This window comes from Alligator mississippiensis, chromosome 1 (assembly GCF_030867095.1).
Source record: "Alligator mississippiensis isolate rAllMis1 chromosome 1, rAllMis1, whole genome shotgun sequence".
In the NCBI taxonomy this organism is placed as follows: domain Eukaryota; kingdom Metazoa; phylum Chordata; order Crocodylia; family Alligatoridae; genus Alligator; species Alligator mississippiensis.
In genome coordinates this window covers 400,580,388-400,603,118 of record NC_081824.1, presented here as the reverse complement: position 1 = coordinate 400,603,118, position 22,731 = coordinate 400,580,388, and the positions used below count along the sequence as shown (strand labels likewise).

The 22,731-nt window shown below is 43.2% G+C and overlaps 1 protein-coding gene across 1 annotated transcript; it reads left to right on the top strand.

The window, feature by feature from the left end:
- Positions 1–16,042: 16,042 nt before the first annotated feature.
- LOC132248711 (syncytin-2-like) lies at positions 16,043–22,487 on the top strand. Its single transcript, XM_059722720.1, has 2 exons — positions 16,043–16,136; positions 20,660–22,487. The coding sequence occupies exon 2, from the start codon at positions 20,984–20,986 to the stop codon at positions 22,259–22,261; it is 1,278 nt and encodes a 425-aa protein (XP_059578703.1). The 5' UTR covers positions 16,043–16,136; positions 20,660–20,983; the 3' UTR covers positions 22,262–22,487.
- The last annotated feature ends 244 nt before the right edge of the window (positions 22,488–22,731 follow it).

Here is a 22,731-nt window from a genome sequence, read left to right as displayed (position 1 = left end):
CTCTGTACCTTCCCATCCTGTACCAATTCTTATTTTTTTGGTTTTTTTGTTTTAATAATTTCCATTTTGATCATACTTTCACCAACCTCCATGGGGCTGCAGAGCCACTCAGAGCACAGCCCTGGCTCTCCCCTGCCTCCTGCCACCAGGCCAGATGACTGGGGCCAGCGGTAGCATCAGTCTTCCCCAGCACTGGGCGCTAGCTGCGCCCAGCTCTGGTCTCAGGTGGCAGCAGCAGCCTCCTGTCATGCAGTGCAGATCCAGGAGTCTGAACCCCTGGAAAGAGTCTGGAACAGCCCTGCAACCTCCCAGTGGTGCTGGCCCCTGGCTCTGCATGCTAGATGACAGGAGGCTGCTGCTACTGCCTGGGGCCAGTAGCAAATCAGTCTTCCCCGGTGCTAGGTACTGGCTGTTCCCAGCTCTGGTCCCAGATGGCAGCAGCAGCCTCCTGTCATCCGGCACATATCTGGGGGCCCACACCCCCAGGAGGAGTCTGCCACAGCCCCTCAGCTCTCCCGGGGGTGCAGGTCCCATGGATCTGCACATCAGATGACAGGAGTCTGCTGCTGCTGGCAAGTGTCACGAGTTTTGCTTTTTTCAGTTTAAAGTGCAGTTTCTGAGAAACCTCTGCACCTATCTCCTTGAGACTTGGCAGGCTTCATGCCTTCAGAAGGAGCTACCACACCTGTAATTTCCATCCAAATCAGGCAATAAATTACAAAGTTTTAGGCATTTTCATAATTCCCCATTATAGCCTATGGATGAAACGTCTAAAATCATTGAAACAGCGAAGCAGTTTTGATAAAACAAACTGGGACAGTGTTTCAAAATGAAATGAAATGTTGAAATTAAACACTGTCTCTTTGAAATGGTGAAATGGCCATCCACACCAAATGATTTTGTTTCACACAGCCCTACTTAGATTAACTATGGCCTAGCATGACTAGAACTCCTACACTAAGCTGGATCTTCTTCATCTTCCCTAGAGTTTCCAGTCATAAGCACAAAACTTGGCGTTGCTCAAGAGTGCCTATTGTATTGTCCTGGAAACAGTAAAGTGGTCTTTCTTTATCACAATAGTTATGTCCCTCTCAAAGTAACACTATTGCTCAGGTTCTTGGCTTTGTGTGTGTTCTTTTACATGTAAAGTACAGTACACGTTCAGCTTTGGTTAATTTTTCTCAACACCTCTTTCTAATTTCATAGTCTTTCTGAAATAACTTATCAATTGTTAAAATGTCAGTTAGGTGGTAGCAATTCCATTAGCATAAAAAGAAAAATACATCTAGGAGCAAATTTGTTTTGTCTTCTGACACATTTTCTTTCTTGATCTGTGGCTTTGAAAAAGATTATTTTAAGCAAGATCTTCCTGGACCTAGAAAAATGCATTATTATTGAGAAACAGATTTTTTATTTGATTGGTTTCTCCCCTTCTTTTCAACCCTCTGAAAATACTAAAGCATCTGAAAGTTGGGTTGAGTCAGTTTAGTCTGAATAATGTTGTATCGTCTTCTGTATTTTATTTTTTTTAAATGTTCATTGTTAGGTAATAATTCCTTTCTATTATTGGGCAATAGGAAAAAAAAAATATTACTGCTTCTCTTCTTCAGTAGTTCCAGATACAATTAGTGACAAGTGTCATGGCTGTGAAATATATATATATATATATATATATATATATATATATATATATATATATATATATATAAATTCCAAAATACTTTGGCAGTTATTTTTTTTAAAAAGCATCATAAAGAATAATAAAACTGGTCAAACAGAGACATTTCTGTCTTGGCTGACATTCCTGGTCTTGATTAATATTGGCTTTTCCCACCTAAAGGATCTCTGACAAGAAGCAACTCTTTTATTTTATAGAAAGGTCAGGATTCAGGGTAATTGCTATTCCTAGATAACACATAATTCATCTGAAATGGGTTAATAAAGCAGATGCTGTTGAGCAACTCATCATTTTCATCATAAAAAGTTTCTGTGAAATGTGTACTTTGTATACATCTAGGAAAACCCTTCCTTTAATTGATAGCCAGTTCCTCACTAGTTTCACTGAATTTAATGGGACTACCACAAATGAATGTGAAGAAGCTTGTATAAGTTTTACATTCTTAGGTCTAATGAAATAAAACATAGCACACATGCACGAGAAAGTTGTGGTTAATGAAATTAGCCAAAACAGGCTTTTGGAAAGTTAGAGTTCTAATTAAGAATTGTAGACTTGTGGCTGTGGGTCCTAATTAGTCTAAGCTTCCAAAGTGTTGCCAGGTGCAGTCTCTCCTTGAGAGCTTCAGTCATGCAGCAAGGAGCTTCCCTTATGTCCCTTTTTAACCTTGCGTGCACATCACCAAACACAATTCTTCCACTGTATCCAGTACCACTGAGGCCTCTTTTGGAGTACTGGGTCTAGTTTTAGGCACCATACTTCAAAACTGGAAAAAGTCCAGAGGAGAAAAACAAAAATTATTAGAGGTCTACAAAACAAAAGATAGGTCAGTGGATCTAGGGCTTTTTAGTCCAGAGAAGAGAAAAGTAAAGTGGGATTTAATAGCTTCAAATACATAAAGGATTATTATAAAGAGGATAGTTATAGAAAAGTATTTGTGTCCACAGGAGACAGGATAAGAAGTAATAAGTTTAGTTACAACAACAGAAATATAGGCAGAACTTTCTCACTATGAGGGTAGTTAAGCATTGGAATAAATTACTTAGAGAGGTCATGGAATCAGGTTAGCCAAATACTTGATTAGCAGGAATCCTTGATTAGCAGAGATTCTCTGATTAAAAAAAAAAATCCTCAATTTTCAGATTTAAAAAAGTAAACCCCAAATCCACATTTTTCCATGATTAAAATGAAACACCATGAATATATCTATATTTATATCTATATTGATAGATAGATAGATATAGATATATCTGTCTATATATAGATAGATAAATCTCTCCCTCTCTCTCTCTCTCTCTCTCTCTATGTATATATATATACATATAGTGGTGTCATTTTAATCATGGAAAATATAGATTTTGGGTTACTCTTTTTAATCTAAAAATTGAGGATTTTTTAATCAAAGAAAACCAGGATCCCTGTTGATTAGATTGGCTTACACAGGGATGATTTCCCCCTTAAGAATGACATTGGATACTGAGAAAATTCCTATGTCAGATCAATTCTTCCCAGTAGATAGGTCTGAAGAGTTGGACCACACTGAAATGACAATAGAAAACGTTTTAGAACAGATTGATAAATTAAATGTAATAAGTCACCAGGACCAGATGGCATTCACCCAAGAGTTCTGAATGAACTCACTGGTGAAGTAGCAGAACTGTGCTAAAGACCTGGTGTGTTGCTGACATAAAACACATATTCAAAAAGGACTCCAGAGGTGATTCTGGGAACTATAGACCAGCGAGTCTCACTTCCATCCTGGCAAATTGGTAGAATCTATAATAAAGAATAAAATGATCAGTGACATGGACAAATAAGATCTACTGGGGAAGAGTCAATATGATTTCTGTAAAGGGAAATCCTGCCTCACCAATCTGCAGGAGTTCCTTGAAGGTGTTAAGCATGTGGATAAGGGGGATCCAGCTGGCATAATATATTTGAACTTTCAAAAAGCTTTCAACAAGGACCCTCACCAAAAGCTTTTAAAAACATGAATTGCCATGGGATTGGATGGAAGGTTCTTTCCAGGACTGAGAGATGGGTAAAAGATAGAAAGCAAAGGGTAGGACTTCTTTGGATGGAGAGAGGTAAAAAATGGAGTCCCACAGGGGTCCCTATTCTGTTCAATTTTTTCATGAATAAATGGAAATAAGGGTGTACAGTGAAAGCTCCAAGTGTGTAGGTGATACTAAATTATTCTGGGTAGTCAAATCCTAAACTGGCAGACAGAAGCTGCAGAAAAATTTCATTAAGCTGAGTGAGTGGGCAAAAAAAAAAACCACGGCAGAATAACTTCAGTGTCAACAACTGCAAGGTAATGCTCATGGAAAAAAAGCAATTTCAACTATACGTACACAATGCTAGATTCTGAATTGGCTATTATGACTCAGAAAAGAGACCACAGGGTCATTATAAATAGTTCTCTAAAAATGTTGGCTGAACACAGTGGCAACCAAAAAAGCAATAAAATGTTGGGCATTTTCAATTATGGAATTGAAAACAAAAGAGAACATCATCATGCCATTATACAGATCTATGGTGTGCCCACATCTTGAATACTATGTGCAATTCTGGCCTCTGCATCTCCAAAAGGGTGTAGTAGAGTTGTAAAAGGTACAGATAAAGGGTGCCAGAATGATCAGGGGTATGGAGCAGTTGTGCTACCAGGAGAGACCAAGAAGGCCAGGACTTTTCAGTTTAGAAAGGTGAAAGCTGAGGCAGGATATGATGGAGGTCTATAAAACATGAAGGGTGTGGACAAAGTGAACAGGGAACTATTCTTCACTGAGTCTCAGAACTAGGAGGAAACATTGAAATAAGTAGGAGACAGATTTTAAACCAACAAGAGAAAGTACTTTTTTTACAGAATGGCCACATCTACATGAGACACTACTGTGCAGTTGTTACTATGCATTTATTTAGTACTTGCTAATACAAGTACTAAATAAATTCACAATAACCACGGTTACTGGGCATTAGCATTGGTGTACATCTTTTAGATGATGCTACTGCGCAGTAGCCTAATAATACTGCACAGTAGCATATTATAACTGTCCATGTCGCGTTACTGGGCAGTATTTCCCAGCTACTGTACAGTCAGCATCTCATGTAGACATGTCCAATATATAGTTAACTTGTGGAATGCATTGCCACAAGAAGTGGTAGAGGCAGATGGCAGTCAGGTTCAAAAATAGACTAGAAAAATTCATGGATGATAGATCTGTTAATAGCTTTGAACAGAATGGCTGGAGATGTTTCCTCTGGCATCTCTAAACTAATACTGGTGGATGCTAGGGAGGGTAATGGATAAGGGATATATAACTCTAGATATATCCAGTTTGGTGCTCTCATTCTAAAGCATCCACTCCTGCCATTGTCAGAGACAGCATACTGCAATAGATGCACCATAGGTCTTATCCACTTCTGACACACTACATAAGAAGTATGCCACTTCTTATGTAGATGACCTCTGGAAATCACTAATTAAATAGTTTTTACTATGATTCTATGAAAATGACCTTAGTATCAATGAGGGTTAGGACTTTAATAGTAGCATAGGGACTGAAGAAACATCCTAAGTTATCAAGTCCAATCTCCTGCTGTCCTATGGTCCAAGTAATACATTTACTGTGCTTCATCTTAAGCAAGGTTGGTTTCCTTGTCTGTTGGAAGGCTGTTCAATAACCTCAAAGATCTTATGATTAGAAACCTTCTAATTTCAAAACTAATGCTATTCATGGCCCGAGTATATACCTTTTTCTTATCTGTACCTTGTCCTTTATCATAAGTAGCACTTCTCCCTCCCTTGGGCTTATAAACTTTTATGCATTTATACAGAAATCATCTATTTTCTCAGGGTTAATTTTACTATGATAAGCAAGCTAAGCTCTTTTAATCTCATAAGATGCTTCACTCCCCTGATCATTCACTCTCATAACCCTTCTCTATATCTGTTCCAGTCTGAAATAATCTTTCTTGTATACAAGCAATCAGAGTTATACACAGTATCCTAGATAAGGTCTTACTAATACTTCATATAATGGCATAATTACTTCCCTAGCTTTACAGAAAATACGTCATTTGTTATGCCCTTTGTTACATCAAATGTGTGGCTCATACTCTTTTAGTAATCATTTAATAAAAGTAGTTATTATCAGGGATCAAGGTTTTCTCTGATACCCCCCCCCAATTTCAGATTTAAAAAAAGTAACCCCAAATCCATATTTTTCCATGATCAAAATGACATACCACTTTGGCGTTATTAGCCTAATTTTGCCATTTTAATGTGTATTAATGCATTTCATGTAGGCATGCCCAGAAAGTCATAAATTTGTGTTTTAGTGTTCGATGTGTGGTCACTCATGTCATGTTTGATGTGTAGTTGCTGCATTTATTAAATTCCCTATGTGCACAACCTTATGCTTTGCATTGTCATAGTTCATCCTATCATTGTCCTCTCCATTCCTCGAAACCATTCAATTACTCCTGTTCCTATTCTGATCCTATTCTACATTGATGTTGCTTCCAAACTTTCCGTCACTGGCAAACTCCAACAATATATGCCAGGACAGTTATTTGAGGAACATTATGTGGCCCTTACAACTAATTATTAGGAATCCTGCTTTTCTCTGATAAAAAAAAATCCCCAATTTTCAGATTGAAAAAAGTAACCCCAGATCCACATTTTCCCATTATTAAAATGAAATGCAATTAATCTATCTATCTATCTATCTATCTATCTATCTATCTATCTATCTATCTATCTATCTATCTAGTGGTGTTTTATTTTATCATGGAAAAATGTGGATTTGGGGTTACTTTTTTAATCCAAAAATTGGAGATATTTTTTTTTTATCAGAGAAAACCAGGATCCCTGGTGATCAAGACAAAGTATGTATTACATTCTATCTGTATCTTTGCTTCATGGACATCCTGTTCTGGGTGTTCCCGCCCTAGTTTTATTATGCAGGTAGTGGACCATCCTGCACCTAACACAACTATCCCTTCCACCCATCTCATTATAAAAGTTCATATCTTGTGCCATCGTCCTGATCATGTATGCCCGCTGAAACTTCTGTTCATATAAGGGGGTCATGTATCAGTCATAGTTCATTAGTCAGGCTAACTTTGGCCAACACTTTGCAAAGTCTTTATATGAGCAGTATATGCATTAATCAATGTTCCAGTGAAGCCCACTTTCTCCTCTACAGGAGGATGTCTACCATCATCATGGAAAAACATAATGCATAGACAGAAGGCAACCCGGTGAGATAGACACTGTTTTACAGTTACCTTGTTCTGCCTATCCATACATTCATGCCCCATCTGTCTACATTGATTTGCACATTCCCTTGTAGAACCAGTAGACAGTTTTTATCCAATGTTTTTGTCCCATAGGTTAGGCCTGGGAATGTTAGGTCTGGGACTTAAGTTGAGAGGAGTGGCCTGCTTATGGATATTTGGAACACTATTCCTATTCAGTGATAATAGAGAACATCATACTGATATTATGCTAATAATATACTGATAACATACTGATGCTAATAAATGATGCTATCACAATCTAAATATATGGCAGAGGTGGGCAAAATATGGCTCACAGACCAGATCCAGTCTGAGGAGGGACTTTGACCAGCCTGCGGTGGGTCCCTTAGTCCTGCCTGGCCCAGGCACAAACCATGGCACAACCTGCCACCCCCTGGCCACTCACCAGGGTTGCGGTGGCTCCAAGACTGGATTGCCTTTCTAGTCAGTCCAGGTGGTGGTGGCTGTTTCCGGCTACTGATGCCTCTAGCTCCAGCCCTGTGGTACTCATGGGGACAAGCATGCAGAGCCCCAACCCTGGACCACCCCATCCCTGCTCTGGACTCAGTCTGGCAAAGCAGACAAGCTCCAGACCAGCCAGAATCTGCATATGCATCCCTGAGCCTGGCCTGCACTGCAACTGTTCCAGATTCATCCATCCATACTAAGTAGCAGCAGCAGTGGTGGTAGCTGGACAGAAGTTACTGCTCAGCACAAGGGAAAAATGACCCCTCCCTTTTGCTGTTGCTGGCCCCTTCTTGCTGCAGCCACCTGGAACCATGCCCAGGCTGCCCTGCAGCTCTTCTGCACTGCCACTGCTGCCCCACTGGGTAGCAGCAATGATGGCAGAGAGAAGTGGCAGGGCAGCCTGGGCATGGGCTCCAGGCAGCTGCAGCAAGAAGGGCCCAGCAGTAGCAAGGCAAGGGTGTGCTTTTCCCCTGGGACCAGCAGCAGCTTCTGCCTGGCCACTGCTATGGCTCAGCATGGCCAGGTGAGTCCAGAGCAGGCACAGGGCAGGTTGGGTTGGGGCTGTGCTTTTTTCCAGGTTAACACCATCACGGTTCTCCATGGGCTGTGTTCCCACTTAAATTCCATATTTTCTGGCCCAACTGTTCAATGTAAAATTCATAACAGACACTTCTGCAAAAACGTTAGTTTTGCTGGTTTTGGCACAGCTGATACCCTTAGAAGAAGGAAAAAAACTTCATCTTTAAATACAACTCAACCATGTAGTAACTGAAGAAAGATGCCTAGTTATATTACAAAATGCACAAAGTGTAATACAGTAGTAGTGATTAGCAAATAAGCATTAATATTCAACGAAGTAGTTATCATTTGTTACTACAGACTTATTTGTACCTAAAGTTAATTAATTTCCAATCTGGTTTTGCAATTTAGTATTCTTGTGCCAGTGATTCCAGAACAACAAAAATCCCAATGAGCACAATTACAGTTATTCCTTGTATCACTATTAATACCACACTTAATATTCTGACTATTGAATGTAAGGTAATATCTTCCAGGATGGCCTGCCAAGGTGTCTCACCTTCTTCTCACACCTTTTCTATGTCCTGGTTTTGTTGTTGTATGAGGTCAGCTATTGGAGTTAAAGACTCTTTTGCATGTTTTACGGGGCCTTGTATGTCTTATTGTAATTCTGTGATGGGGGAAATAAATCAATCATCAAATCTCTTATATTGTCAGAAGGATTGATAAACTCAGTTACAGTGCTTGCATTTTCAGTTTGCAAAAAAGGATGAGTCCTGATTTGCCTTGTACTGATTATGTTCAGGCAGAACCCTTCCCAGTATCCTGGATAGATTTTTCTCTCCATTATAAAATGAGAATACTCCAAACAACGCACTACATTTTTTACTCATACTACCTCATTAATCAATTCCTTTTATACCAATTGGACCCAGCCCTTTTTTTTTACTACTGGCAGTCTGGTGAACACTAGGGTAATGCTGCATATATACATTATTCACAAAAGGGTGCCTGTAGATTGATTAATTATGTATGCTGGAGCATGCTAATTAGCACACACCAGCAGCTTCGGCATATCGTGTACTTCACATCCCCATGCTTCAAAATGGTGGTGGAGCTGCTATAAGTAAAACTCACCAACATTTTTTTAGTTAAGGCACCCCCATGGCCATTTTGAAATGCAGGACACTAAATAAATGAGATGCTGTGGGCACTTGAATTAGAGCGGCTCCCGAGAGCTGGTCTAATTAAAGCACCTCCCCCACACCCAGAGTAAACGTAAAAATGCCCAAATATTCCCACACTGTTTGCATAGTATACTTTTCCTGGAGGAATATTCCATCTGGGAATTGCTATTAAAATCTTGACACCTTTATCTTTATACGGGGAGGGAGCCCAGTCAAATGTGGCAAATTTTAGGCAGTCCCATGTAATGTGTTTTATTTATATTATGTACTTGTAAGTGAAGAAATTAGGCTTAACAGAAACCTTGAGTAAGTCAGAGTTCAAGTGACTGGAGTGGGGTGGAGCCCTGGTTTGCTTAAAGCCTAGCCCCAGATCTAGAGAGGCAATCTGGTCTTAAGCTGCAGAGAGAAAATAAGTCCTGAAAGAGGATGCTAACGCTGAGGACCCAATCAGCTCAGGTATCCAAGGAAGTTGTAGGTAGGGAGTGGGAAGACAACTGGAGGCTGCTGGGACCTAGAGAGCAGGAGACTAGAAGTTTGTGTGTGACTGATTGGTGGTTTTGGAGGCCACAGGTGGCTGCGTGTGGCAGAACTCCATGTTATAAGGGGCTAAGGTCCAGATCGAGCCCTACAAGAGTTAAGGATCCAGTGGTCTGCATGAGCTAGAGACGAGATAGGACTAGGGGCCCACTGTGTGAACAGGAAAAAAGCAGAGACCAAAGAAAGAGTTCTGCAAGAGTCTGGGACCCAGTGGGATGAATGGGCCAAAGTCAGGTCATTCACACACTGAAGGTAACAGCCTGGAAAGATTCAGGGACTCAGTAGCTTGAGATCAGTCTAGGACTAGAGGTCCTGGTGAAGGACATAGACATGCAAGGCTGTGGGGGCCACTGGAGTCTACAGTTAAAGCTCTTAAAGCAGTTAGGTCCTGAAGGGCCATGATTAGGGACAATAGGGGCCAGAAGACCAGTACAGTGTTGAGATAGGGGTTGGAGTCACACAGAAAGAGATGCTGAGAGTTCCATCTAACAGAGAAAGACTATGAGTTTCAGGGGTTGTTGGAGAGAGACTGTCCAGAAAGTTCATGTTGGCTTTTTAGGGAAGACTCCTCAGTCTCCCATGAAGGTAAAGATGGACTGCTATCCTGAGAGGGCAGAAGGAAGAAAGCAAGGCAAGTAGGGCCTCTGTGTGAATAGAAAAAGGGCAGAGACCAAGAAAGAGCTCTGTTATTTATTTCCCCCATTACAGAATTACACCTAGACACACAAGGCCTAAAACATACAAAAGAATCTTTAATTCCCATAAAGTAGGGGGTTCTATGGCTAGTCATGGAGGTCAGGTCCTGCTACAGTCACCAAATCAAATGCTTTACTGAAATTCAGGCACACTGGATGTAGAAAATCCAGTAGCTTACTGAAGAAAGGGATCAGGTACTTTTGCACATCTACATTTGGCAAGCCCATGTTCTGATTTATTCAGTTTTCCTCTGTGCTTTTAATTAATCTTTCTTTCAAAAGGCTTCTAAAAACCTTTCATACTTTTTCAGATTAGTCTGCAGCAGCTCTGTTTCCCCTTCCTTTTCTGCAATAAAGGCACTGTTTGTTATTCTTCACCCATACAGTACTATCCGTGAAATTACACAAAGATCTGCTATCCCTATAGCTAAGGAGTTAACTTAGCTCTGCCTCAGGCACTTCTTAGCCTAGGGGAAAATAAATCATGATTTTTATCTCAACAGAAATCAATTACTTATTATCAGCATGCATGCAAATGCACACTATTAAGTTGATTACTGGAAAAAACTACACACTTATTTAAAGTTGAGCTCATCAGAGGGCCTTTGGGGGCTCTTTATATTATTTAAACACTGAACTAATGTGTTACATAAGTATTAAACAATTCACTGGATGATATACAAGCTTTTATACACAGTACTGGTAGCTCCTTTGACAAACTAGTGTAGAATATGAATGAGTTTGGTATATTGCCTTTAGTCATTATTTTCTTTAACAAAGAAGTTTGGTTGGCTTTGCTGATTAGGATTTTCTTAAAATTGAATTCTCTGCCCTGTGCAATTAATTTAATGTTGTATCTATATCTACTCTATTGTGTTCAGTTTTGTTTTTTAGTACCTAAAGAGGAGGAAAGGTAGGGGTAACTGTGTTCATAGCTTCACACATTCAAATAAAACCTTAACTTAGGAGGGTAAGCAGCAGATCCTACTCTCTACTTTGTGATTTGCCTTGCATTTTTTGAACTTGCTAAGAGGGATCTATTCCAGCTACATATGATTTAGAGTAGGGGTGTCAAACTAATATGGCCTTGCAAGCTAGATCCAGACTGCAAAGCTCCTTGCAGGCCAGATCAAGGCCAAGGGTCTCCTCATGTGCTGGGCAACCCAGCCCTGGATTTGGCCCATGCGGCTTCCTGCCACAGCTTCCAGAGCTTCTGTGATAGCACCAGCAGCCTAAGAGTTCATATGTCTCATGCTCAAACCCGTCACAGGAGCTGCTGGAGATGCCTAGATGAAATAGTGATTCTGGCAGCAGAGGCAATGGAGATTAAATGGAGGCCATGTGAACTCTGCTGTTGGCCCCAAGACAGAGACTCCTTCCCTGCTGTATTGGGTCTGAGGGCCATATGTTTGACCATGAATGATGCATACCCCCGGCAGCTTGGGGGATGCGGCGGCAGCGTGAGTGCGGCAGCGGTAAGCTGGGCGCTCCTGCAGATGCCTCCAGTGCTGTCGGTGGTGGTGGGGGGCGGGTGGCGAGCACTGACCAGGGGTTGACAACCACCCACAGATGCCACTGAAAGCATCAGTGGTGATGGCTGACCACCTGTAGATGCCGCTGGAGATGTCGGCAGTGGGGGTCGTGAGCGGTGACTGCCCACAGGCGCAGCCAACAGTGTCAGTGGCGCATTTTCATAGAGGGTGCACTGTCATGCTCAGGGGATGCACGTGCACCTCCTAAGCATCACCAATATGTTTGACACCCCTGTTCTGTAGCAATTCTGCTTCCTCAGGAAGGCCCATAAATACTCTGTAAGCCCCTGAAATATTAGTTACACAAAAACCTCAGTTGCTGTCTGACAGAGAAGGAGGGCCCTTCCATCTTCTAGCCTTGCCTGGGAAATGGAAGACCCAGCTTCTATGATGCAGCTAACAGTCAGTCAGCAAAGGCCAGAAAACATCTCTTCAAAATGGTTGGAAAGTTACCTGGCTGTTTGAAGCTTTGGCTGTTTCTTATGTCTTCTGGGTGCTGGGCCCACTCCCCTCTGTAGTTTCTGCCAAGGCCACATGGCCTGGGGCAGAGCAGGGCAGGCGTGTCAGGAAGGGCACATCAAACTGCTAATGGCAAAAAGTGGTGAAGTCACCCCCTTAGTTACAAAATTCACTTACCAGGACTCTCTAGCAGTATGACATACCAAAAGATTGATTTACTATCATGTTCCAGTTTAAGTGCATATTAAACTTCTGTACTAGACTTCCACATTACTGCAAGAAGGTAAGGCACTCAAAATATAAGTGCTTCTGAGAACAGGATTCATGTTCTGTTCAATATGCTGCCTTCTCAGAATAACAGAAGATACAAGGACATGCTCTAAATTTATTATTGGCACATCACTTATAATGATTATTATTTTATCAGCTTTAACACCTTTACTTCAGGGCAGCAGATAGCAATTTATTGCCTTTCCAATTCAGAACAATCTAACAGATCTATAGTTTGGGACCTATCCTTCTTGATAGGATCCCTGTTTGGCTAAGATTGTGTTGATTAAAACAAAGGTCCTGCTTCTGTTAATATGTGCCCCAGATCCCGGTTCAGATTAAGTCAACATAGTTCCAATCTGTCAGCAGAGGTCTGGGGTTCTGGCCTAAACAGAACCTCTTGGATGAGTCAAGTTACACAAATGCTGAAGTGTTTGTAACTTTGTGTCTTTCCCCCCTGTTAGTCAATGCCTTATACCTTCAGGCCGTTAGTAAAAGATAATACAAGGAACTGGAAAAGCATTTGAAAAATTTGTATCCTATGTTTGTCCTGGTGATGAATAGGAATTAGTCATAAAATGTGTCTGCAGACCATTCGATTTCTTTAAAATATATGTTCTTTCTTGCAATGGTGCAAGGCTGGTTCATGAAAGCTATTCAGAATATAACACTTTAAGTAATACACTTAATAATAATAACACTTTAAGTAACTTTAATGTAAATGAAATCTTACTATTATATTTAATATTGTACCCATTCATAACTCAGATCCCATTTAGGCTTTTGGACATCTATAGGTACTTATGTAGCTTTTTGATGTCTAAATCATTAACTACAACAGTATAACACACATGCAACAATGTAAGACTGCTAAAATGGACTGCTGGGCCAGCCTCAAAACTCAGTAGTGAATCAATCCCATTCTTGGAAGTACTGAATGCCTCTCTGTTTATGATTCCTTAATAGGAAGGGACAGACCATAGATAACTTTTGACAATGATGGCAGGTGGTTCCCTCCTTTTCCCAAGAAGCTAGTGTTTAAGGAGCGTGTTCAGAAAGTTCCAGATTTGTCTATGCTGAGAAAGCCCTAGAACTCTCATGCCTTATTCCCCTCCCCCCAAAAAAATCTCCTTTGCAAAATGAGCGAGGCATTTTGCATTAAAAGTGTTATCCACTGGCTAACAGCTCTGGGTCCCAAAGCCAGGGCAGCCTCCAAGTTATAAGAGAGGCTCCCTCACTGAGCTACATAGTCAGGACCTCTGCTTCACACTCTTCTTACAGCCTCCAGGCTTTTAAAATTCCTTTCTACCCAATGGCACAGTTTCAAACAAAAGGGACATGGGATACCCTGAACTTTTTCTAGCCTGCTGCAGATGGATGTTGATCATCTTCAATATCACCAGCACCAGCCGTAGATCTTGGATACCATTGTGAAAACTTAGAAAGCAGCTCCTGCATGTTATGGAAGGTACTGCAGCCATTGGTCAGCTCCTAATACTGATGAAAAATCCTGCTGGGTATGGATGTGCTTAACCCTTCTGGATCATGGTGAGGTTTTCAGAGCTGCCACTTTACCTCTGCCCGTCTGATCATATGGACATGGATGGCCCTCTATTTCCTCTAGGACAAGATGGGTCATGTTTAGTTGATGGGATTGCTGGAGCTCAGTCTACTTGCCATCTGAGCAGACTGCCTGTGGGATAGCTTGGGTGGGCCCATCTTGAATTGATTGTTGTGTTTGGTGAAGCATGTTCCCTGAGCAATAAAGAGGATCTTGGAACTCCAGGATTTTAAGGGTCAGCTGTTTAAATAGAATTGCACAGTAAGTGGTTTTATATTATAAATAAGAGTTTAGAGATAGGAAGAAAACAATCATAGTGTTTCAGTACTTCTATGGTTTGAAAGTGGGAGGGCAGTATGGAGAAAGAAAACTGAATTATTGAGTCATACTATCTGGGTATTTATATATCCCTTAAACACACTGTAGGAGGGGGTTATTTACAGCGGAAGAAATGGATTGTGCATTTTGATCCAAAAGCTGTGGACTCTGTTCTAATTCTTCTAATTTCCCATAAAAAGGAGTTCGGTAATCTAGGTGAAGCTCTAACAAAACGTGTCTCCTGTTCTCAAGAGTCTCTATTGGCAGAGAACTTTGTAGTTTCAGTTGAATGTAATGGCTGCCAAAGGAGATCATGATTTGTGGAGAGAGAGGCTTGGTCCTTTTCTATGAAAGGCTTTGAATACTAAGATAAACTATAAACTGGATTCTGGATTCAGTAGGAAGACAATGAACATAGGAAATAACAAGGATGATGTGTTTAGAGAAATATGTTGCCAAGAAGACAGGCTGCTGCATTTTGAAACTTATTCTTTTTAGTGGCTGTTTGGCTTCATTCCCAGATGTAATGAGTTGCAATAATGGAGTTTAGAAGTCATTAATGTATGGCATACCGCAGACAGATTTGTTTCTGATACTTTGGAATTACTTCAGTTTTGTAGTGGTGTAAATGTGAGCAGAATAAGACTGTCATCTTTCATAATGTCATAATACTCCATCCATGAAAGCCAGGCTTTCAATTCTGGGTTTTGGAGGGATATGTGGAGTGTTAACTCTATGTTTTCTAGATACCCAGTTAAAATTTAATTGTACTTTTTAATAAAATGTAGGTAGAGCTAGGCAGAGTTTACATAGATGGCCAAAGTATTATTAAATACTTTTATCATGGGTCCTAATCTGTTGGAGGAACATGCAATTTCCAATAAACCCAGGGCTGCCAATAGTTATTTTTCTACCCCTTCCAAACACAAGTTTACTGCACCTGATGAAGCACCCCTGGACTTTCACTTAATTTTAACCAGGGAACAGCTTTGTATGTTTTGAAAAAAGTATTTTATCTAACCAAGGGCATAGAGTAGGTTGTTTAGGCTGGGGGAGATCGCTTGTTGCGTAGTTGCTGATTGCTGGCCTCGCTAGAAGGAAAAGCTGTATTAACAAAGTTCCGGAGCTGGAAGGGAGGTTACTTGGGGGGGGGAGCTGGAAGGGGGGTTACTTGCTGGGCTTGCTATACCTTTCATCACATCAGCAAGTTTAACCTGTTACGTAGCTATATAAGGCAGACGCCCACTGGGGTGGGGGTGCTTGCTTTGCGAACGATTGCCAAGCACCACTTTCTGTGCAGAAATAAAGATTAAGTTGGATCCTTCACCCCTGTGTATTTATTGGCACAAGTGCACCGGGCACGAACTCACTGTCCTTTGGGGACAACAATTTCTGGCGACCCAGATGGGACTCTAGCTGACTGCCTTGCCTGGTCCACCTCTTCAGCTCCGGCAACAACTGTGGACGGCGCGAGGGCCAGGCGCCACCGACCTTATTCGTTGGAGGTCTGACCATCTCCTGGTTGCCTGACGGAGTTGGGGAGGGGCACAACGGCGCAACGCTCGAAGGACCAACTTAATCAGGTGGGGCGAGGGAGGTTTCAACGGACTGGTGAGTATTTCTTTCCATATTTTGGGCAGGTTGGGAAAGAGACGGCTTTGAAAGTTCCAGCCGTGTAGACGCCCTAGGCGAGTGAGATCCAGTGGCAGCCCCGTGAACTCCCTTTAATCAGTTTGGTTCTGAGGCTGAGCGGCGGTCGCCGTCTGGTAGTTGGATAATGGGAAGTAACCAGTCTAAGATTCCACCCTGCAGTCCCTTAGGATGCATTTTGAAAAATTGGCCAAAGTTTGGAAGTGACCCTATGACAAAACAACAGATGATTCGGTATTGCAATACATGTTGGCCACAGTACCAACTTGCGGATGGTGCAGCCTGGCCGGAGAATGGGTCTTTGGATTATAACACAATCTTGCAGTTACAGTTGTTTTGTAGGCGCCAAGGGAAGTGGGATGAGATGCTTTATGTAGAGGCATATATGACTTTGTATAGGGATGGGGTTACACAGAAGTTGTGTGGGATACTTAGGGGAAGTGGGGTAATGGCTTTATGGGGGGTCACCACAGTATGTTCAAAGGAGCCGGAGGAGGAAGACGTGCAGTTGCTAATTGCTCCCATGGCTCCCCGTCTCATCCTGTGAGCCATGCGTCACCACAGGGGACTTTCACTGCACCTGTAATGGCTCGTCAGGGACTCCTGGCTGGCTCATCCAGTCCGTCGTCCCCCACCTCCCCTGACAGCCTTGGGTTGCCGTCCCCGGGTCTGGCAGATGCGGGTGGTAGCAATCTGGTGGTAGAAGGGACTGTAGGAGATGGGGCGTTTAGCCCTGTGGCGAGTCGCTTACGATCAGGGGCCCAACCAGTAGTTCAGATCCCTTTACGACAAGCGGTGGGTCCTGAGGGTGAACCAGTTTTTGTCCATGTGCCATTCAGCATGGCAGACTTGATAAATTGGAAACAGTCCATGGGCCAATATCGCCAGAATCCGGAGGCAATGGCCCAGTTGTTCTCTACTATTTTCCTCACCCACTAACCACACTGGATAGATATTCAAGCCTTACTGGCCGCTCTTCTGACTCCAGAAGAAAAGAGGTTGGTCTTAGAGAAAGCACGCACGGTAGCACAGCAGCGTCACCCAGCCGGTGATGTAGATGAACTTTGCCCTAAGAAAAATCAAGACTGGGATCCCAACACCCGAGGGGGCCGGAAGGAGTTAGAGCTGTATCGGGAGTTTGTGATGGCTGCTCTCCGGGAGGCTATCCCCAAGCAGAAAAATTTGTCTAAATTGTATGAAGTGCGGCAGGGTCCGAAGGAGGATCCATCCAGTTTTTATGGGAGGTTATGCGAGGCAGCCAGACAGTGGACGGATTTAGATCCGGAGCTGCCAGAAAATGCCAAGATGTTTAACACACTGTTTATAGGACAGTCAGCCCCAGATATTAGGAAAAGACTACACAAGACTGAAGGAGCAGCTAGAATGAGCATCAGCCAAATGATTGAGATTGCTTATAAAGTATACTCCAACCGAGATCAGGTTAAGGAGAAAAAGGAAGATAAGAGAATAAAGGCACAGGCGTTGTTACAAGCATCGTTGTTGGCAGCGGCAATTGTAGATCAGAGGAGTAGAGGACGAGGCAGGGGAAGTAGAGGGCATAGAGGAGGCGTGGGCTATGCTCCAGGAGGCTACGGCCAGGGTCCCAGGCTGGGACCTAATCAGTGTGCTATTTGCAAGCAGGAAGGGCATTGGAAAAATAAGTGCCCCAAGAGGGAGAAGAAGAGACGAGAGGAAGAAGAAAGATTGTTGATGTTGGATGGTTCTGACCAGGAGTGACGGGGACCGGGGGCTAACACTGAAGTAATCTCTGTCTCCCCCGACGAGCCCCTGGTTAAAATGCAAGTAGGGGGAGAACTTATTGACTTTCTAGTAGATAGTGGAGCCACGCATTCAGTTGTAACCAATTTTAAAGGACCCTTATCAAAAACCAAGATCCCCATAATTGGAGCCACCGGCCAGCGGACGTATTGTCCTTTGGTGCCACCCATGGAATGCAAATTGGGAGGAAAGAAAGTGTCTCATCAGTTCCTGTATATGCCTGAGTGCCCCATACCTTTGTTTGGGAGGGATTTGCTGTGCAAATTGCAGGTCCAATTGATCTTTTCGGAGGGGAAAATTACTATGAAGATACCAACTGAGGAAGCCTGGAAAGCTCAGGTGTGTCTCCTATTGCAGGAGGGGGAGGAAGGGAGAATTCCCCCAGAAGTAGAAGACGCTGTAGTACCATGGGTATGGGCAGGAGAGAAGCCAGGAAGAGCCAAACTGGCCACCCCTGTAAGCATTGATTTAAAACTGGGAATTACCCTGCCCAGGGTGCCACAGTATCGATTGAAAATAGAAGCTTGGAAAGGCCTGGAACCATTGATAAAGAGATTCCTTAAATATGGTTTACAATTCCCCCATTTTGCCTGCAAAAAAACCCCACAGTAATGAGTATTGTTTTGTGCAGGACCTCAGAGCCGTGAACAAGGTCACGGTGACCCTTCATCCGGTGGTAAAGGACCCTTCAGGATTCTGCCGGATCTGGATCCCCAATTTTGGACTAATAGCCAAGGCTCTTTATGAGGCCACTACTGGTAGTGAGGGAGATTTGCAATGGACGGCAGAATGCCGAAAGAGCTTTGACACTATCAAACAGGCCCTTATGACAGCACCGGCCCTGGGCCTACCCGATCTGAGTAAACCATTTCAACTTTATGTACATGAACGCCAAGGAGTAGCATTAGGAGTGCTGACCCAGTACTTAGGTAGCTGGAAAAGAGCAGTGGCCTACTTCTCCAAACAATTGGATCCCACTAGTTTGGGATGGCCGGCCTGCCTGCGAGCAGTGGCAGCTACCGCTATGCTGGTAAAGGAATCTAAGAAACTTACTTTAGGACAACCAATGACTGTGTATACCCCACATTCAGTGCTGACGGTGATGAATGCAAAGGGGGGAACCTGGCTTTCCCCTGGATGAATGGCTAAGTACCAGGCGACTCTCCTGGATCAAGGAGACATCCAGTTGCAAACCTCTAGTACCCTGAACCCAGCTATGTTGATGCCATTGGAACAGGACGAAGGATTACAGCATGATTGCATTGAAACTATTGAGAGTGTGTATGCTAGCCGGCCGGATCTTAAAGATGCCCCACTACCTAATGCAGACCTTGAATTCTACACAGATGGAAGCAGCTTCATGGACAATGGAACCTGAAAGGCGGGATATGCCGTGGTTACATCATGGGATACCGTGGAAGCAAACACCTTGCCTCCAAATACCTCTGCACAGAGAGCTGAGCTTATTGCGCTGACCCGAGCTCTCCATTTGGCAAAAGGAAAGATAGCCACTATATACACGGATTCGAAGTACGCCTTTGGAGTCTTACACGCCCACGGAGCTATATGGAAAGAGAGAGGACTCTTAATGGCAAGTAAAAGCACAGTAAAGCATGGAACAGAGATCGTGAAATTACTTGAAGCCCTGATGGAACTGCTAGAGGTAGCTGTGGTGCACTGTAAGGCCCATCAAAAGGGAGATGCTGATGTTATTAAAGGAAATCGACGAGCAGATGCTGCAGCGAAGAAGGCAGCTAGAGGACAAGTTCAGGAGACTCAAATGTTGGCATTGATGCCTCAGGTAGTGTTACCTGAGGAACCTCCCAAATATACTGAAAAAGAGAACAACTCGCAGAGAAATTGGGAAGCAAAGAACAACAAGATGGATGGTGGGTTTTGCCTGAGGGACAAGTCCTGATGCCAAAACTGATTCTTAGCAAAGTGCTCCAAGAGTACCACCAGAGCACCCATATGGGAGCTGACGCCATGACCCAAGGTCTCCAAAGAATTGTAGTGGGGCCTAAGATGAGAAAAACAGCAGAACAAATAGTGAGTAGATGTCCTGTCTGTTGTGCCAACAATCCTAAGATTCCTCCCAAACCTCCACCAGGAGCAGGAAGGCAAGGACTATTAGCAGGAGAATGTTGGCAGATAGATTTCTCCAAAGTTCCCAGGAAGGGACACTACAAATACCTGTTAGTGCTCATGGACACTCTGACTGGATGGACTGAGGCCTTCCCGTGCCGAACCAACCAATCAAAAGAAGTGGTCGGGGTGATGCTAAAAGAAATGATTCCATGATTCGGAATCCCAGAGGGATTAGCCTTGGATCGAGGGCCATACTTTGTGTCAGAAGTGACCCAGGCAGTTTCCCGGGCTCTGGGGATACAATGGGACCTTCACACAGCATGGAGACTGCAGTCAAGTGGACAGGTGGAACGAATGAATCAGACTCTAAAAAGACAGCTGGCTAAACTTTGCTAGGAAACTCAGCTGAAATGGCCCGAAGCTCTGCCTCTTGCCTTGCTTAGAGTGCGCATAGCCCCTAGAGCTAAATTGGGAGTTAGTCCATTTGAATTAGTGTATGGCAAGCCATATCCTAAGAATCCAGTTGTGACGCATGGGAGTCAAATGCATGTAAAAGGGGAAGGTTGGGTAAAAGATTATTTGTATTCTTTGTCTGCTGTATTGTCTTCTCTCCACAGGTATGTCCAGGAACGACTTCCACTCCCTCTAGATACACCAGTCCACAAGTTCCAGATCGGAGACGAAGTGCTGGTCCGGACGTGGAAAGACGAGCCGCTTCAACCCAGGTGGAAGGGACCGTATCCTGTGATTCTTACTACTCACGCTGCAGTGAAGGTTCAGGGGGTAAAACCGTGGATACACTACACTCGGGTGAAGGCCGCACCAGAAGTACCACCTGCAGGAGAAGTTGCTGAGAGTGTCGCACCGGAAGCCGACACAAACGGACACCGTTGGACAGCAGAGCCAGTAGAAGGACTTAAATTTCTGTTTAAACGTCAACCATGTGGAAAGTAGTTCTTTGCATAGGTGTAATGTTTCTAGAGTCTAAGGGGTTGGTGCATCAAAGGTTCGATAAGAGTCAAAATGTGTGGGTTCATTTGGCAAAGGACGTATTAAATGTCACTCATTTTTGTTTGGCAGGTGGAATATCGGTTGATGATATTTTCACGTCATGCCTTATAGGGGTGCCCACTCCAATGGAATTACTCTGGAATCAGACTTGGTTCACATCTGGGGGAATAGGAGGTCCAATCAATTACACTAACAACTCCATGTGGGGAACCATTACCACAGAAAGAAACGCTAGTACCTTTGAAATAGATTTGTTGAAAGTCACCTCCCCTGGTAACACCAGCTGTGCCAATTTTGTGAACTGTACCCAAGCTTGCAAAAGCCTAACCAAAGAAACGAAAATTTTCAATTGCTCAGACATGACTAATGTATCTTGCAACTACGTTCATGTTATATTACTCTGGGGGTGGTTCCTCCTTTGTGGAAAGACTGCTTATTCATATATCCCAGCCAATGCCACAGGAGGCCCTTGTGCTCTAGGCCAGTTGACTGTCTGGCTACCAGGTATGCCTAAGACCTCTAGTAAGCATCACCGGAGAGGTTCGAAGGTGCTAGATAAATCCTGTGATAGTGACATAAACCTCCTGAGTGAGGCCGAGGTAGTGTCCTTTGCAGTTTTCCTAATAGGGGTGCCAGGCCTAGTAGTGAATGCTGAGAGGCAGCTTGGTAAGGTGGCCTGTGCCCTGGCAAAGGGCCTAAATACAACTTCACAGGCCCTAGCTGCCCTCAATATTGAAATGAAAGAACTAAGAGGAGCTACTCTGCAAAATAGAGCAGCCATAGATTACCTGTTGCTGAGGCATAACCACGGATGTGAAGAGTTCGAGGGAATGTGTTGTTTTAATTTGACAGATAACTCCGAGTTGATAGAGTCAAAAGTGCAGAAGTTAAAAAAGGTTCTGTCCCACATTAAGCAAGGGGAAGGGTTCGACTTCTCATGGCTTACTTCTTGGCATCCTAATTTTTCATGGCTTAAGCAAAATTTCCTATTAATTGTGGCAAGTATATGTATTTTCTTGATAATCTGTTGTGGGATACAGTGTGCGCCAATGTGTTGTGAGGTACTCAAGAAATCAATTTCTTCCCCTGTTCACCGCGTGATGTTTGTAAAATCATCAGTTACAAACCTGATCCAAAATAATCGGGAGGAAGCGAAGAGATTTCTGGAGATGAGAAAGATAGTCGAGGACTATGGGCTTTTTCCATAAAGGCCATAGCTTCGAAGGGGGGATTTAATGAAGCACCCCTGGACTTTCACTTAATTTTAACCAGGGAACAGCTTTGTATGTTTTGAAAAAGTATTTTATCTAACCAAGGGCATAGAGTAGGTTGTTTAGGCTGGGGGAGATCGCTTGTTGCGTAGTTGCTGATTGCTGGCCTCGCTAGAAGGAAAAGCTGTATCAACAAAGTTCCGGAGCTGGAAGGGGGGTTACTTGGGGGGGGGAGCTGGAAGGGGGGGTTACTTGCTGGGCTTGCTATACCTTTCATCACATCAGCAAGTTTAACCTGTTACGTAGCTATATAAGGCAGACGCCCACTGGTGTGGGGGTGCTTGCTTTGCGAATGATTGCCAAGCACCACTTTCTGCGCAGAAATAAAGATTAAGTTGGATCCTTCACCCCTGTGTGTTTATTGGCACAAGCGCACCGGGCACGAACTCACTGTCCTTTGGGGACAA